Here is an 18659-nt window from a genome sequence, read left to right as displayed (position 1 = left end):
GATCAATCAAAAAAGTAATCGACAGAATAAATAAATCGCAAAGAAAATAGTTGATAGTTGCAGCCCTAGCATATACCTACTTTGTATCAAATATGAGCAGGCTGAAGTTACACCTGTCTGGCTTTGATTGAGATCTGATCACGTGATGTGTGTGTGTTTACACTTTGTATTCATACTTTCTCATATCTAATCTGCTTACAGATTGCTGATTGATACCAGGGGTAAATGACGAATACTTTTAAATGCTTAGACATGTAACCTCAAGAGAGGCAATTCAAGATATATTCATACAACAGTCCCTTGTCTCATTTCTGTTTACTGTGCTTACGTGTTTTTTAACAAAAATAATTACAGACACATGTCACTTTATGACTACACTTAGGTGCAGTATGAGGTTTGGTATACTTTACTCTACAGATAGTTCTTGGAGTTTGGTTCAAAAACCGTGACGTACACCAGCTGTGATAGCCAGCCCGTCACCAGCCAGCTGTTATAGTTGTTGAAAAACAGGAGTTTCAAGTATGCCATCACACAATTTCCATTGCTCAAAATAGACAGTGCTAAAGCTTGAATTGATAGCAATTAGGCTTTGAACACCAATAACACAAGTATATAGTATGCCACCTTATTAAGTATTAACTACAGCACATGTAGGATACAATCAATTGCGGATTATAGTTGTCATACAAGCATTCGTGTGCCTTTTATTCAAATTAATCAAATTCCATCACAAATTGAAACATCCAGAATATTTTGAATAGCAACCCATATGCTTATTATTACATACACCACATACGTCGGGAATACATGCCGACCCGTTTGTGAACTACTCCTTTACCTGATGTATTTGTTGTACAAGTTGTCTTACATGCTGGTGTACCAAGCTTATCTGACATTTTCTCACGCGCTGCCATATTGGCAAAGTGGTTCATGACGCAAAGCTCAGAGTCAAACAATCAGCGAAGCTGAAGGGCCGGGTTAGCAATCAGGGAAGCCGGTGCCCACATAAACACATTGGCGCTGCGGCACAAACGCTATGCGAAGCTCAGCCAATCCGCAAAGCCGAAGGGGTCGGGTTGGCCAATCAGGGTAGCTGGTACCCAGACCCCACCCAAACACAGAGAGATTCGGTCCATCCTCCACAGACCCGGTGCAGTGCACACACCCCGTCATATGAAACACACACCACAAGTTTGTGGCCGGTCGGTTGTACGGTGCCCGAGTTCTGCCCATGACAGACAGACAAACAGACACAGGTATCGTGAATTCATAGAAGGATTACGGTAAAAATAGACATAAATGGACTTAAGCATCATGTTCACTTTGACAGATAGATTTCCTCTATAATATAGGGTTTATGGATAAAATCAAATGATGAGTGATTTACCTAATTTGAAACCAGACATATGATGGGACTAAATGCAGGGCAGTCTATTATCCTAAGATCTAGGTTCTCCACGGTCCTCAAGCACTTTTCCTGATGGTCTTGGAATGGATAGAAGTACTGCATTAGTGTAATGACAGCCTTGGGCACTGGTCACACAAAGTCAAAATCGCTGACTTGCATTTCAAAGTTGTTCGCTCTGAGGAATATGAGGGAGGGGGTCTGCACAAATGATTACACTGCAGATATTTCGATGAATGATGTACAGTACATCGGTAGAAGTTTAAAGGCTTGGGTAGGCTATGATGTATCCTGAAGGTCACAATGAAAGATCAGAACTATCCTCTCTAGGAAATTAGACTGGCTGGGTTAGCCAATTAACTCACCATTGCTTGGTGTAATAATCTAAAAGCTATAGTGTATCAATGTGATCACTTCCTCAGAGAAAATATCTTACAGCAGAAAGAGATGTCCTCGCCATACTTATAGGCCTGCTTGTCCGAATATATGTCAAGGGTGAAGCAGCCAGTAACACTTAGTATGGCAAGAAGAAGAAAAAATCAATATCCTTTAAAAGCCTCTCATTAGACACACACCCATTTGTTTGTGCAGCGCTGCCAGGGAAACCTGCTTCTGGAAGAGCGCCAGTGGTTTTTAAAAGCCAGCAATGAGTCTTTAGTGTTACAAAATGTGGTTCGTTACCTGCGTGTGTGCTTCTAAACCATTAGACTTGTACTTTGGCCATTTTCTCATAGACGATGGCGTCTGAGCCACATTGAGCCTGTCATATGAAACGTGCTACAGTACATAAATAAACTTGACTTGATTCCACTCGGCATCCAATCATTCTGGTTTTATCAGTCTTTAGTTGTCTAATAATTTTTTTATTGGTCCTGCAGCAGTAGCTGTAGAGCAGTTATTACAAATGAATTCACAGAGAACATAACAGTTAGGGGAAACGTGACAAAAATAACGCTGAATTGTAATCTGAATTGTAATCTGAATTGCGTTTCAGTGAGTCCTTTGGCTGTATTGAAATGTCAATTTATCTGACAACTTTATGAACAATATTTTATGGCAAGCCAACTTATTAGTTAAGTCAAGTGAAGTCAAGTGTTATTTATACAGCACATTTCATATCCTATCCTACTATCATACTATAATTCTAGTAACCTCTGTAGTAGTGGTGAGTACGTGAGTGAAGATACCCGGTTCTCCTCACTGCCTGGACCAATTGCTCTGATTTTGCACACAGCCATTGACCATTACCATCTGAACGCAACTGTGAAGCCCGTTTTTCAATTTCATCAAATCTCAGCTTCTTATTAGCGTTTTTCTGTCAAACACTGTCGCCATGGTTACGGGGCTGCCCAGCTATGGGACGAACTGCCTCCCGGGTTGCCAGATCATGTGCGCATATCCCCCCACGGATGCGCTGCGCCGACCGGGTATGGTCTAGTCCTACTATAATTCTAGTAAGGGGTGAGTCTGTCTGTAGTGGTGAGTGAAGTGGTGAGTGAAGCTACCCGGTTCTCCGCAGTGGCTGGAGCAATTGCTCTGATTTTGCACACAGCCATTGACCATTACCATCTGAACTTAACTGTGAAGCCCGTTTTTCAATTTCATCAAATCTCAGCTTCTTCTTAGCATTTATGTGTGAAACAATGTCTCCTCCCGGGTTGCCAGATCATGTGCGCATATCCCCCCACGGATGCGTCGACCGGGTATGGTCTAGTATATATAACACACACACACACACACACACACACACACACACACACACACACACACACACACACACACACACACACACACACACACACACACACACACACACACACACACACACACACACACACACACACACACACACACACACACACACACACACACGTTTGTGCATTTAAGAATTTGTGCAGAATATAACAAACCCCACAATAACGAAACAAACACACATAGTTATATACTAAGGTTTGTAAGCTGCTTTTAAAAGTGTTCAGTGTAGTGTCCTCTCTCAGGTCCACAAGCAGGGTGATCCGTCTACTTGGGGAATAGACACAGGAGGCAGCCTTCCCTGCTTTCGATTTAGTACGAGGGATGGAAGATCACTGCCTGTGGGCCTGAGAGTTCTTGGTTCTTATGTAATGAGCCTGTATTTTATATACTGAGGCACAGTCCCGTTTGGTTTGTTATTCAGTTCCTTATTTTCACTTTATCTATTGTGCAATTTACCTATTATGCAGTTTTATGTACCGCAACACATTTTGATACAAAAAACAACAGCATTAAAGGAGCACTTCACCCATTTGGCTCGGCCATGTATTGAGGATGCCCAATGAAAGGTTACCCAAAGTTGCCTTGAGGTGGACCCCAATTGGGAAAAGAGGGGCAGACCAAAGAAGGATAGCGAAGGACAGTGATGATGGAGCTGAAGGAGATGGTTACAGTGTAGCAATACAAATAAAGCTGTTGCGGCTAATGGGACGAAGCACAGGCCAAAGCACGAGACAGGGTTCAGTCGCAGTGCATGATTGTGGCCTTATGCTCCAACCGGGACGATAGGATAAATAAGTAAGTAACTCACCCATTTTCAACCTTATCTTCATATAACTGGTCCTCACTAATGCAGAAACCTGCCTGTTATAGCGCCACCATGTGGAATTTCTTCCTTGGTCTAGTGGGTGCAAAGTTTCAGGGCAATCAAAGGCTGCGTTCATGATTTGAGGCATTTTGTACAAAATGGGCCACTCCTGCAAACTTTAGAAGCCAATCTTAGCCAAACAGGATGGAATACTGTATGAAAAATAGGACAGATCCGTCTTGATCACATGACTATAGAGGTAATGTGTACCGATTTTAGCTACTCACAGATGGACACACAGACAGTCAGAAACACACACTGACACACAGACAGACGGGGCGAAAACATAGTCTCGGCCAGCCTTCGGCCTGGCGGAGACCACTCTGGGCAAGACCTAGCCGGTTGAGTGTCTAAACGGAAGTACCGGAATTTGGTCGAAAAAGATCGTTTCCGGGGGAAATGGGTACGACGGAAGTCCCGCCCCTATAGACACTATCTGCATTAGGTCGTGACCAGGCTTTTCTCTTCCCAGATGAGTAAGGCTGGGAACGAGGCTAGGCGGACACAATAAGCCTTAATGAGGCCCAATTATATGAAGATAGGTTGAAAATGGGTGTAAAAAGTGTTTTTCTAACTGTTAATTTACATAACAGTATTTTTACAATTATTATGAAAAACAGTAAGATACTGTTGTAAATCCATCGTAACAGCAATTGGTTACAGTGTAGCAATACAAATAAAGCTGTTGCGGCTAATCAAATCTGTCCTGGACAGGGTTGACATCCTGATTCTCGATACCTGACTTAAAGTAAAGTATTTAATGATAATAGCCAGTGTTTCCCTTCACATTTCCTAAACAATCAAAAACAAGTACTGAGTAGCACTCTAATGGGCTGTATTCCTCTCACTTGATTTAAGCAGAGTTTGTGGCTGAAAGGGGACATGGGGGAGCCCAGGCAAATCCTATACAGCCATAAAATGAGCTGTCCAAGGATCAATACCTCTTGCAACTGGTTGGGATTTTTAATTAGGAGCTGGCTCCAAATTTTACTTGCAGTAACCTTGATGGCTCACTGCCATCTGCCACTTAGTGGACAACTCCTGGAGCATCAAAGAGTGAGGCAGTGCAACTGAGGTAAGGTTGGCTTCAAGGAAGGGCTGGAACTAAAAGGCAGGACTCCCAATGTGGTTTTCTGAGACAGTGTAGCTTGTGTAATTACATGTAGTGCTGTTTCTCAGGGCCTTGTTCACAAATGAGGGAGGATGGAGAATCAGCTGGAGAATCAGAGCAGGAGCGGTGCTGTGTTCGCTGTACTGCATAGTTGTGATGAAAAGAGCTTAGCCGGAAGGCAAAGTTCTCGATAGACCGGTCAATCTACGTTCCTATTCTCACCTATGGTCTTGAAGTGTGGGTCATGACCGAAAGAATAAGATCGAGGATACAAGTGGCCAAAATGAGTTTTCTCAGGCGGGTGGCTGGCATCTCCCTTTGGGATAGGGTGAGAAGTTCTATCACCCGAGACAGACTCGGAGTAGCCGCTGCTCCTTTACAAACTTATAAGTCTGTACACGCCACTACACTTCAGTACTGTAGGCTGCTTCTTAACCCATTAAGACCTGAAGCCAATTCTACTAATGTCTTCTGAATCCTAACAGTTTTCTGAAAAACGTATGTTTCTATATCAGTGATGCTCAAACTTCTTCATGTCAAGGACCCCCAAAATTATTTATTTGGCCGCCGACCCCCATCTCAAAATGTGTTGTTCCAGGGATCCCCCCGAAGCAAAGATTTGAGTTAAAAATGTTCGCTTTAAAAGAATATATTCAAAATTTGCACTCATTTTCAAGATTTGTTTTCTTAAAGACAAAATTGGAGCAATTTTGTATTTAATAGATAGTAGACTAATAGTGAGACAGGAAATCGAGACTGAATTGAATTGGTTGGATTCAAACTATGTCCTTGTGACTCACAGTGAGCGTGTAGTCTGTGCATTTACTGAGCCACCAGCCACCCAAGCATGACATAAGTCAGTACAATAATTGGTCATGTAAATATTGTTTGCCTTCACAACAGTAAATAGATACATATTTATATTAATTTGATTCTTTTAAAATGTATTTCAATGATGCACTTGCTCTATTGACATAAGGTTATAATAACTTAATTGATATAAATACTGTAACTAGCAAAGTGCACTCCTCAGAGTGCAAATCTATACCAGGCCGAGTTGCCTACCCAGGGCAGTGTCAGTTGTGTCGTGGCAGCTGTCAGGACACGAGGAAGCTGCAGGGGAAACAGAGTTTGTACAATAGATGGAGCAACTATTCGCGTTTGTAGTGCCCTCTATGGGCAGAAGGGGAAGGGTTTTTAGAGGTGTGCTCTATAGAGGCCCCTCAACAAGTGATTCCAATTTGGGGATGTTTGGATGTTGTGTTGAAGAAATACACGATTTCTGTAAGACGTTGGGCCTGGCCACAATTTGGTACATGTAATTGCAGGCAAATTATGAAATGATGACATCACATAATTTGGTGGGGGGTGGGGAAATAATGTCTCTGCAACAAACAGAGCATTTGTCGTGTCCCCATATTAAGCAGGATTTCCACTGGCATGGCACCACAGTGTGGAAGTGAAATAGCTTTTGGCTCTGTGTTGTTTAGAGGCCCCTCAATATGTGGTGTATTAATTATTTGTGCCATTTTCTTTGAGGCCACTCCCGCAAACGTTGGACGCTAATCGTAGCTAATCTTAATGGAAACTGGTAAATCTGACAAATACACCTTGATAACATTACTCCAGAGATAATAAGTGCTGATTTGCATTAGCTTTGGACAAAAACTGTAAGACTAGTTGAAAATATTGTGGCGTGAAGAAAACGCGAAATGGCATGATCAGAAAAAAAGGGAAACATTACTTTTAGCGGTGCCAGCCGCTCTACACTTGACTATGTCCGTCCGTATGTCCGTTTGTCCGTTTGAGCCCGGATGTCCGTTTGTCCGTTTGAGCCCGGATGTCCGTTTGAGCACGGGCTTTAAACAGCTATAACTCCAGTTCGCAGCATGCCAGCAAGTCCAAATTTGGTATGTGGACTTACACCACCAATTGGGACGAGCATTGATTGCTGAAGCCCCGCCCCGCCCTATTATAGCGCCACCAGGAGGCCACTGGCTTTAAACAGCTATAACTCCAGTTTGCAGCATGCCACCAAGTCCAAATTTGGTATGTGGACTTACACCACCAATAGGGACGCGCATTAATTGCTGAAGCCCCGCCCCGCCCTATTATAGCACCACCAGGAGGCCACTCATCAAAGGCACCGCTTCCTTCACACAGGGTGTGATTTTTTTTTACTGTACGCCCTACGCTTCAAGAGTTATAGGCCAAAACGTGTGGCCAATTTGAAAAGGTTTGGGTGGAGGTTCTTCCTTGGCCTACTGGGAGTATGCATGCAAAGTTTCACAGTGATCATTACAGTGGTGCTGGAGATGAGTTGTTCGCAGACACCCAAACAAACAGAGAGACCGAGGGACAGAGGTGAAAACATACTGTGATCTCCGGCCTTCGGGCGTTCGGCCTGGCGGAGATAATAAGAGAAACCTAGTTTTAATCCTGTTCCCTTGGATCACTGTGTTCTTAAATAAATAACACAAATTATGTAGGATAAACATCTCAGATGATTTCTTAAACTTAAGAGGGTATCCAGAAGACTGGGTAGAGAGTGCCAACATAAAACATTTAGAAAAAGTTCCAGTCTTTAAAAACCTAATCTCCAAATTGTCATGTTTTCCCCCCCACCTTGTCATCCCTTTTTATTGTTCCTAAAAAAGACTCAACTGAGAAATTAACTTCTGTTCCTCTGAAAGTTTTACAAGTGACATACATATGAACAACCCCAGAATAAACTAATATAAAGTAAGAGCATTCATTAATTTTTTTGGGACACATATGCACTGAATCAATAACCTCAAAATCATTCTTGATTTACAAATATATTTTGATCAGTAGTCATTCTGTCACTTCCATCTTACATTTTGGTTAAGTTTGCCATTACAGCGTTATTGTCCTCAACTTGAAGAACGACAGCCATGTCAAAATGCATCATCAAATGAAAACTATTATAGTATAATATAGTGCTAAATCAGTGGTCCACTTATTTTCCCAAACAAAACACAATAAACACCAAAAAGCTAAACCAAGAAACTAACTTAATTCAGGAAGTAAATTATACAATAAATCAAAAGGAAAACAATTATTTAAACTTCAGGTTTGCTTTCATTAAATAAAAACACTAACACAAATGAAGGAATTTACCACAGACGTAAACAACACATAGACCATCTAAATAGAGTAGCAGATACAAGTATAGCATACAGTATATGCTACAGTATATTGCACTGCATAATGGCTTATCCGCGGCCGGAAGCTCTAGTATAGAATACAAGCGGAAAATGTGGCGCTTTATCTCGCATGGCATTATTGTTCCGACATCACGTCACTTCATGGTGCATTGATCAATCAGCGTGTTCAAGATCCGGTACCCAGCATTGGCCGGGTTATTGCATAAGTAAAATAGGCTCTCTCCCTCGCACGCTCTCTCTCTCTCTCTCTCTCTTGTGCCGAGCTCTGGTCTGATGTGACACACCTCTTCCCGTCTCTCCCTTCTTCCTCCCCTCTCCGTCTCTCTCACAAATCGAGCTCTGGATGGACGTCTCACCCAACAGAAACGACATGTCAACCATTGCATAACAACGCTGAGTTATGTGCTGTGACATCAGGCATGAACATATATGGGCATAACCATTGCCTAACAATGCTGACTTACGCTGATGTGGGCATGTCCAGTCCATATATGGGCGTATTTGGCGATTTGAGCTGACATCCATATAATATATGGACTGGACTAAATACTCATATTATGAGTATATCTGTGTGCCTGCCACAGACACAGACGTACAGCTTGAACTTTATGTGTATATAGTGGATCGTCACTACAATCACTTTCATTTCCCAGAATGGCCTATGTATTAATTTTGAAGAAAGGATATTGGTGTTCAAATCTATAATTTTACAGTACAGTACAGTACTACTATATAACAAGCAATAAAGTTCTAGTATATTGGCAATAATATTGTATAAATGATTCATTCCTATAAAGCTCAGAGACAGACCACAGTCTGTGTGAAATACTATTCAATTAAAATAATGTATCTTGAAAGTTCTGAGTTGAGTATAGGTTAGAGCTTACAGCACTCAGTCAGATTACTGCACTACAAAACGCTACTTTAACATAGTCTAAACCTGTTGTACGGGGTCTGTTGTGTATGGAAACCCATTCCAGGCACTGCAGAAGATTTATGGATACGCCTATATATGGGCTTATCGGATTTGTTTATGGTTATGTCTGAGTCAGAGTGACGTGCCCGTGGTCCGCCGGCCCTTCCAGTAGCCAATTTTAATATAGGATTATTATTAATTTTAAAAGAATTCTTGCAATTCCGACGTACAGTATGTCAGAATTCAGATTTTCTCGCACAATTGTCTATCTCACATTTGTGAGAAAAAACAACTGAGATTCTGAAAATTGGGAGATAAAACCCAGCTCACAATTCATTCATTTTTAATTGTATTCAGTGGGGGAATTGAGTTGTCTCCATAGTTGTGTCTACATGCAGTAGATGCCAAAGAAATACAAATTGGTTAGGCTCTAAAATGTTACTTCTCTGCAGCGCTTAATTTTTTAGGACACAAATCCAACAGGAAACATGTAGGAATGGACACGCACAAAGTTATCAACAACCAAAAATCAACACAGGTTGTGGTAACCTATCATGAACAATCTGTCATCTGTCATCAGAGGGATGATGACACTAGCTACAAGCCTGTAACTACTTAAAGGAACGAATGCATTGACGTGGGACAGGTGTTGTTGAGCTAGCGGGAATATGTTACCTGTATTATAATATATAGGCATATCAAAACACAAGCAAACTGTGCGATGAAGGCACCATCTGGATCTCACAGGTTCCTGCATGATGTAAGAACAAAGGAGCTTGTGAGATACAGATGGTTTGATGAAACTTCAGACACTGTTCATTGGCATGAAACAGTGGACATACTTTTCCACCTACCCGGTATCTGTCTATCTACCAAAACAGCTAGAGTCAAAGTAATTGATCTGACACAATTACAATGAGCTCACTTTAGTGTTGGGACAGGCATTTTTGCTATTGTAATGACTTTGAGTGTGAAATGGCTATGAGGTTAAATGGCAAACTCCCAGCTTTAATCTTGGAGTGTTGTATTTCGAATAATCACCGGGCTCTCAATGTCGTGGGTTGGCTCCTCTTTCTTACTGCTTCACATTTCAATGCATCACTATGAGGATTAAGGGTCTGAGGTATTAAACCAGCCTGGAGCTTCAAGGTAGGTAGGCACAAATTATATTAGTAGACTTTTCTCTTCACTGCTACCTTCTGAAATCTGGGGGAAAGAAATCAGTACAGATGGGGAAAAAAGCTACGTAAGTGGTCTAATTTGGTGCCCTGTAGCTGCAGATGACTTCAAGCTGATTTTCAGTGCTTTGCGTGCAAGGACTCGTTTACCAAAAAATGAAATTTAAGGTGATTTTATAGACCATTATTTGCCCATATGAATTCACCCAACCATTTATACAAATTTGGCTCAGACTACTCTTTAGCCAAGTAGACTCCCATACTAACTTTTTGTATCTGTGAATTGTTTAAAATGTCTTCAAATCAAAGCAACTCTAAATGTCTAGCCATTGGGTACTTTCACATCCACATCAATACAAACACAGAGCCTAAATACAAAACAATACATTTATATCCAAAAAGATCTCAATGTACATCCCTGACAAAATCCTTATCCTTAAATGTTAAAAAATGTTAGGCAAAATGCATCATCAAAAATAATGTATGAATCTGTGTGCCATTTCATTTTAATTCTGATCAGTTCCTGTTCTTTAATCTGCAAATGAACAACATGAAAAATCTTCTAGCACAATAAATATGCTGAAGTTGACTTCAAAAAGAAGACTATTGGTTTCCTTCAAAAGCCATGAGTCCTGTCAATGTCTTGTTGAGGAAGACGCTGAAACATTAAGCCTAATTTATACTGTATGAGCCAAACCCTGGCTCATGGCTCATAGCTACAATACTATCTAGTACAGGGGTTCTCAAACTGTGGGTCAGGACCCCCAGGGGGGGTCCCCAGATGACAGTGAAGTGACAATTTAAGGACTTGTAAGACCTTTTTAATACCTAAAAAAGGCGAGAGGCGTGTCTAGTACCATAGCTTGGGAGTTCAGAGTATGGGAAAGTATCCCCATTGGCTTAAAGGGCAGCCAGTGATGAAAAAGTAACTAGAAAGTGTCTAGAAAGTGTTGACTAGACTCTTCCTAGACCAGCGTGCTTTGCAAGCTGGTAAAAAAGAAAGAAAAGAAAAAGACTATTACTGCATCAAAAGTAATAAAACAAACTATACTATAAAAACTGGTCAAACATCGGCCAAATTGTCAAATAATATAAGAAAGAGGCACATTTTGTGAAAAAACACGAACTACAAGCTCAGCTTGTAGATCTGCTATTTTCACAATATTTATTTGTGGAACCGAGTCAAACAAGATGTAATGGTTGAGAACCACTGATCTAGTACAGGACCATGAGCCATGGCTTGGTTCAAACAGTATTAAGCTTTACTTGTTAACATCTCTCCAGATAAATGCCTAAATAAATATCGCTAATCATGGTAGGTCCTCAGTCTTTTCCCCCAAACCCTATGACTTGCTGGAACTGTACGTGGCCTTGCTCCATCATGCTAAAGAAGAGGCAGACCCCAGCAGTTAGCAGGATATGCATAGACTCATACAGAAGTTTGGGTGAGAAAACACTCCAGATGAACAGGTGGTACCGTAGAGCAGTTATCAACACGATGTAGGCCGCCACCGGCACGGATCTCAGCAGGGCCAGACAGTAGCAACCATGGGCCATCATTACTGGGCTCCTATAGAGAAGAGGGCGGAACAATGTTACAGTGCTATACAATAACATTCATAATGTTCTGAATAATATGGCTTTTATTCAAAGACAAAAGAACCAAAAGATTGTTGCCTCAAGGGCATTCAAAGTCAAACTTTTCTTTGTTATTCATATCAGTGATGTGAAAAGCAAGAGAGTGGCATATTCAGTGATCGTCTCTAGTCAAGGCCATGCTTTGAGGCTTCTTGTGTCATAGACATAATCTCTCCACTGTCTCAAGGTTCAATGCTGACTCAACTTTTGGATGTATTCCTACAAAATAGCCTTGCCTGTCTAGCCATGACAAGAATCTGAACACATTTTCTATTTACATAAATCTGACCAGGCTGCAGGCACATTTTCGTAAAGAAGCAGTGATCTTAAAGAAAACTTATACCAAAACAAAGCAAAGCGATCACAATACAGGAATGGTGACTGCATGGACGAGATTTGGGATTTTTGAACCAGACATGTTAATATGATGAACACCTATTACGCACATACACATACTTTGAACATGCAAATGCATGCGCGCTAATGTAAAAAATAAAAAAGGAAAGAAAAAAAGAAGAAGGGAAAAACACACATACACACATGCAAAAAAGCCTACTACTGTACAGTATATCCCCTGGCTTGAATAAAGAAATATCTGACCCATTTAAACACGTAAGTAAACGAGTGCAGGATCCCTGCTCAGTCAGTGCTCAGTAGCAGGCTACTGTATGTCCTAGCTGTGGGGGAGGAACTTCAAACCTGAAGAACAGATATTTTTCCCAAGACGCTAAAAAGCACACTGATAAAGTAGGAAGAAGTGGGGGCAGTACAGTTTGGAGTCCGAGATTCAAGGACACAATAAGATATTTTAGATTAAATCCAGTGAACAACACCCGGACACTTTGACTTCTTGAAAAGTAATAATCCTCCAGTTAACAAATTATTTTGCCCGACTCAGATGTTCCTGTTTTCATAGACGTGTCAGAAGTACTTTTTTTGAGTAGTGCCAACCACTCCTACATTTGACTTTGTCCGTGTGTCCGTATGTCCGTCCGTCCGTATGTCCGTCCGTATGTTTGAGCACGGCTGATTGGTCAAGCTTCACGTGACACGTGACAATATGTTGTCACGTGTCACGTGACAACATATTGTTGTTGATTGCAACACAAGGATGCAACCAGTTACACTTTCAAAGGCACCACTCTCTTTACACTGGGTGTGATTTTTTTTAACTGCAAACTAAACTATGAGTGTTAATTTAACTCAGAGTGTAAACATTGACCCTCTCATAGTTAAACTCTAAACACTCAGGATTTACTGTGTGGCGTCAGAAGTAATCATTTTAGGGGCATATTGATCAGAGCTATCTACTTTGGTGGTTTTCCATTCTTGGCCTTCTGCAGGCTGATATAATGTACGTGGAGTCGTGGACTAAAAACAAAACAAAAAATACATTGGTGAACGACCAAAGTGAATTATCACTTTAAGGTCAGTTGCACAGTAAGGGGGGGTAGACCAGTTCAGGAGGTATTGATCAAAGTCCATTTCCAGTACCCCACTCTGTGTGGACGTGCTGCTGATGGAGCAAGAGTTCATTTTAAGAGCGCTAGATTGTGTCAGGCTATTTTAGAGCTTCATCTATCATGGCCTCTGAGTGCATTTCGCAGGTGGGGTTTCTGGGGAAAGCATTCTTGAGGATGGCACCACGCTATGAATAATGAGAACAGGAAATGCTTGGCAAAGTGTCCTGTACTGTAATGCGGCGTATAATCTGATGTCAGCTGGATATAATGTCATATTAGTCGGAAGTGCATTGCATGAAAAAGAAACAAGGCATGCTGGATGTTTCTAATTTGAGTCTTGTCTGGTTGTTCATATTGAATAATTTAAATGTGTCCAAACATTTGATCAGGAAATATTAAGAAAAAGCATGTGGATAAATTGAACAAAGTGCTCTGCAGTTTAATTTGCACATACAATTAATATACCATATATGTTAAGAAGTAAGAACTGACTATTAAACAAAGGGCATCAGAGTTTAGTTCACTTCCTCTGTACTTAGTAAACTTGAGCCGAGTTGGCTATGTACTTGGTCGGCTAATTTTCCATCTACAAGCTGATAATGTGTTGCATTGCAAGCTTGTAGATCTGCTATTTTCGGCGAATGTTCACCCTAGAATAGGCATGCTGGGTGTCAATTGGTTAAAACAAAATCAAAATATCGCTACTTTACTGTAGGTTAGGATTGAAGCAGTGGGAATAAAGCAATGAAAGGTTTAATACTTCCCACTTCTCATGCAAGACACAAGGGAGGGCGCCATCTCAACAAATTAGTACACAAATCAGTTCTTAAGAAGCTTTTTACTCTGAGCCAGCATAAAATACATTTGTTAACACCTAATCAAAATAAACACTCAAAGCTTGCAACTAACCTGTCCCTCTCTGAGCTGAGGTAGCAGACAAGATGGCATGCCCACAGCAGCGGTCCTGCGTAAGTGCTGAGTGCAGTTAAGAAGATGGCGGGTGCTTCCACATAACTTTCCAGTCCAACAAAGCCAACTGAAATGTCAACAGTGGCAATGTTGTTGGAGTTCCCCTGCAGGTACAGAAATGCATATTAGTAATAATAATAATTGAACCCTTATTAGAACAGCTATTTTAGGAGGGGAAAAAAATAATGTTCATGTTCATGCCCAAAATAGGGTTGAGAGAGGTTTTAAGAGGTTTAAAAAGGCTCTGACAAAGACCTACAGTGACGTTTTTTTCTCCTTCCTCGTTGATTTTTGTGTGTGCCTGGATTGTCTGTTTATCCCAAGATTGGCATTTGAAATTTTCAGAGTTGGAGGGACATTTTGAGCTGTTCTTTCCCTTTAAAATCATTATTCAGAGGTTGTGCCAACTTCGCAATGGCCCAGTTGTTTAGTCTTTAGATCCCCAGACAAGGGCAGTGGTAATAGGCACCGCTCTGCTAACAGCCTCCATGCTGACGTGATGAGAGCCACTGAAACTCCTGAATGTGTAAGAGTATACACAGCGGTCAAGTATGAGTTATAGGCTTGATTTTTTTATAGCACTATGCTATTGTTTTAAATACAGAATTACATTATGTGAAAGTGTGGTTTATTTTCCTGGAAACACATTTTCAGCCACAGTATATACAACTGCCAAATATCACTATAATATGCTGTAGAAATGTGATGTCTTTGTGCTTTTCATTATCAAAACAGACAAGTGTTACCTTTACCTTTCCTTCTCGTTCAGAAATCCCAACCAATATATTTTTATATGAGTTGGTGTAATTAATTTATATTTATTTGAGTGTATTTTTTATTTGTTGATGTGAAGTGCTTTCTTTATAAGGGCATTACAAGATAAAGTTTATTTCACTAAAACTATTGGTGACTGTTTTGATCAAAGATGAAAAAAAAGTGTAATTAGGTTTCGAGAGCCTGTAAGGCTTCGAACCCTATTACATTCCTTGGCTTTCATTATTATTATTATTCTTCCGCCGGTTTTGCCAGTTCTGGCCTAACCGCCTGGTCACTTCTTATGAAATTCGGCAATATGGTAGAGGGCTATGCCAAACGGCGAAAACCCGAAACTCACAACCATTGGCCAAAGGGTGGCGCTGTAGCACTCAATTGAACATGCCAACTTTGAACAGGTACAGCTCATGCCCTGTTCGACCTACAGCCATGAAACTTCGATACACACATGCGTCTCCTCATGCCTAACAACTTTCACTGTTTGACTTTTGACCTCTGACCTTTAGATCTCCCACCATTTCGAATTCTATGAAAAGCAGTAAAAAGCAGTAAAAAGCCTACTCCTCCTGGGATTTATGAGCAATCTGTACGAAACTGTATACACATGAACTTTGGACCAATGCCGACAGACGTAACTTAGCGGATTTTCCATAAGTGAAAACGTTAAGCTTTTATAAGCCAATGAAAATTGCAGCTTTTTTTAAATTATTCATCTGCCCCTAACACATACATGCAGACTCACATTTGTTTGACACTTTGCAATATTGTAGAGGGTCCTTCCAAGTATCACTGAAACCAATCTTACTCCAATTGGTCAAAGGGGGGCGCTATAGCAATTTTTTGAAAATGCAAACTTTAAACAGGCAAAAGTCATGCCTCGTTTGGCCGACAGCCGTTAAACCTGCTTACACATGTGCCTTGACTCATGAGGAACACATGTATCACTTTGACCAGTAAGCTCTGCCCTTAGATTGTCTGCAATTTTGAGCAGTTTGAAAAACATTTAAATCCAGGATTTCTGAGCAATTTGCATGAAACTGTGTCAAATACATGTTTGAGGCCCTTTTTCACAGGTTCAGGTGTGTTGGTTCAATAGCTTGATCGCTTAATCATCTGCCTTGAAACCATAGGGTAGCCGGTTCGAATCCCACCTCAGGTAGACTTAATTATAATTGCATTGCACACAACATGACTATATCAATGAATACATGTTCAATTGTTAAAGATGACGAGAAATGCATACTTGAAAGTAGTTATTTTCAATGTATGACGTACTTCATTCGCGCTTTTGTTTTGTTTTGTTGGATTCTCCCTTTTCACTGTCTAAGGCTGTGTATTGGATAGCTCCACCAGTAGAGTGTGAGTCTCATGTGCCGAAGGTCCCTGGTTCGAATCCCACTTATTACAGTTCACATTTAAATTGCATTGTACAAAACATGACCCTGTTAATTCAGACAAGTGCAATGTTTAGACAATAACACGAAATGCTTTTGAGAGTAGTTTTTTTTTATGTATGACATACTTTCTTGTGAAAATAGCCGATCTACAATCTCACACCTTTTTAGATAGCAACGCGTTGTGAGCTTGTAGATCGACTATTTTCCACTAGTTTCCATTCCGAAATATATTGAGCAGTTTGAAAAACATTTAAACCAAGGATTTCTGAGCAATTTGCGTGAAATTGTGTCATGTGTTTGAACTCCCTTTTCACTAGTACAGGTCTGTTGGCCCAATGGCTTAATCATCTGCCTTGAAACCACAGGGTTCCTGGTTCGAATCCCACGTCATGTAGAATTCATTATAATTGCATTGCACACAACATGACTGTATCAATGAATGCATGTGCAATTGTTAACCAGTAAACTCCGCCCTTAGATTGTCTGCAATTTTGAGCAGTTTGAAAAACATTTAAATCCAGTATTTCTGAGCAATTTGCGTGAAAGTGTGTCATGTGTGTGAACTCCCTTTTCATCAGTTCGGGTCTGTTGGCCCAATGGCTTAATCATCTGCCTTGATACCAGAGCGTCGCCGGTTCAAATCTCACCTCATGCAGACCTCAACTCAATTGCATTACACACAACATGACTGTATCAATGAATAAACATGCAATTGTTAAATGAAACGCTTATTGAGAGTAGTTGTTTTCAATGTATGATGTACTTCATTCCCTCTTTTGTTTTGTTTTGTTTTGTTGGATTCTCCCTTCTCACTGACCAAGGCTGTGGATTGAATAGCTTGATCAATACAGTGTTAGTCTCGTGTGCCAAAGGTCCACGGCTCAAACCCCACTTGTCACAGTTTACATTTAAATTGCATTATGCAAAACATGACCCTGTTAATTCAGACATGTGCACTTTGCTCTCTCTCTCTCTCTCTCTCTCTCTCTCTCTCTCTCTCTCTCTCTCTCTCTCTCTCTCTCTCTCTCTCTCTCTCTCTCTCTCTCTCTCTCTCTCTCTCTCTCTCTCTCTCTCTCTCTCTCTCTCTCTCTCTCTCTCTCTCTCTCTCTCACTCTGTCACAGTCTGTCTGTCTGCCTGTCTGCCACTCTGTCACTGTCTGTCTGTCTGCCAGTCTGCCACTCTGTCACTGTCTGTCTGTCTGTCTGTCTGCCAGTCTGCCACTCTGTCACTCTGTCACTCTGTCACAGTCTGTCTGTCTGCCTGTCTGCCACTCTGTCACTGTCTGTCTGTCTGCCAGTCTGCCACTCTGTCACTGTCTGTCTGTCTGTCTGCCAGTCTGCCACTCTGTCACAGTCTGTCTGTCTGTCTGCCAGTCTGCCACTCTGTCACTGTCTGTCTGTCTGCCAGTCTGCCACAGTCTGTCTGTCTGTCAGTCTGCCAGTCTGCCACTCTGTCACTGTCTGTCTGTCTGCCAGTCTGCCACTCTGCCACTCTGTCACAGTCTGTCTGTCTGTTTGTCTGTCTGCCACTCTGTCACAGTCTGCCAGTCTGCCAGTCTGTCACAGTCTGCCAGTCTGCCACTCTGTCACTGTCTGTCTGTCTGTCTGCCAGTCTGCCAGTCTGCCACAGTCTGTCTGTCTGCCAGTCTGCCAGTCTGCCACAGTCTGTCACAGTCTGCCAGTCTGCCAGTCTGCCACTCTGTCACAGTCTGCCAGTCTGCCACTCTGTCAAAGTCTGCCAGTCTGCCAGTCTGCCACTCTGTCAAAGTCTGCCAGTCTGCCAGTCTGCCACTCTTGTCACAGTCTGCCAGTCTGCCATTATTCTCGAAACCGCTAATTGCTGCTTGCAGCTATATTAAATGTCCTTATAATTGGTATGCATCAGCTTCAAATTGGTCAGGCTCTCACATAATGATAGTTATACAACTTTGTTAGTCTTCCAATGTGGCATTAATTGAGCTTGAAGTGAAATGTTTAAGTTTTGCTGGCAAACATACTTC

The 18659-nt window shown here is 41.4% G+C and overlaps 1 protein-coding gene across 2 annotated transcripts in view; it reads right to left on the bottom strand.

The window, feature by feature from the left end:
- Window positions 1-10685: 10685 nt before the first annotated feature.
- The window catches only part of pigg (phosphatidylinositol glycan anchor biosynthesis class G (EMM blood group)), a 61662-nt gene continuing 53688 nt past the window's right edge, over window positions 10686-18659 (bottom strand). For both annotated transcript variants that reach the window (XM_084085814.1, XM_084085815.1), the window contains exons 12-13: window positions 14429-14592; window positions 10686-11988 (exon numbers count right to left, since the gene is read on the bottom strand). In XM_084085814.1, coding sequence (XP_083941940.1) covers window positions 11742-11988; window positions 14429-14592 — 411 coding nt within the window. In that variant the 3' untranslated portion in view covers window positions 10686-11741. The remainder of the gene's footprint in view (window positions 11989-14428; window positions 14593-18659) is intronic.

Source organism: Gymnoscopelus microlampas (genome assembly GCF_963454915.1).
Source record: "Gymnoscopelus microlampas genome assembly, chromosome: 18".
NCBI classification, from domain to species: Eukaryota; Metazoa; Chordata; class Actinopteri; order Myctophiformes; family Myctophidae; genus Gymnoscopelus; species Gymnoscopelus microlampas.
This window is presented reverse-complemented; position numbering and strand designations above follow the sequence as displayed.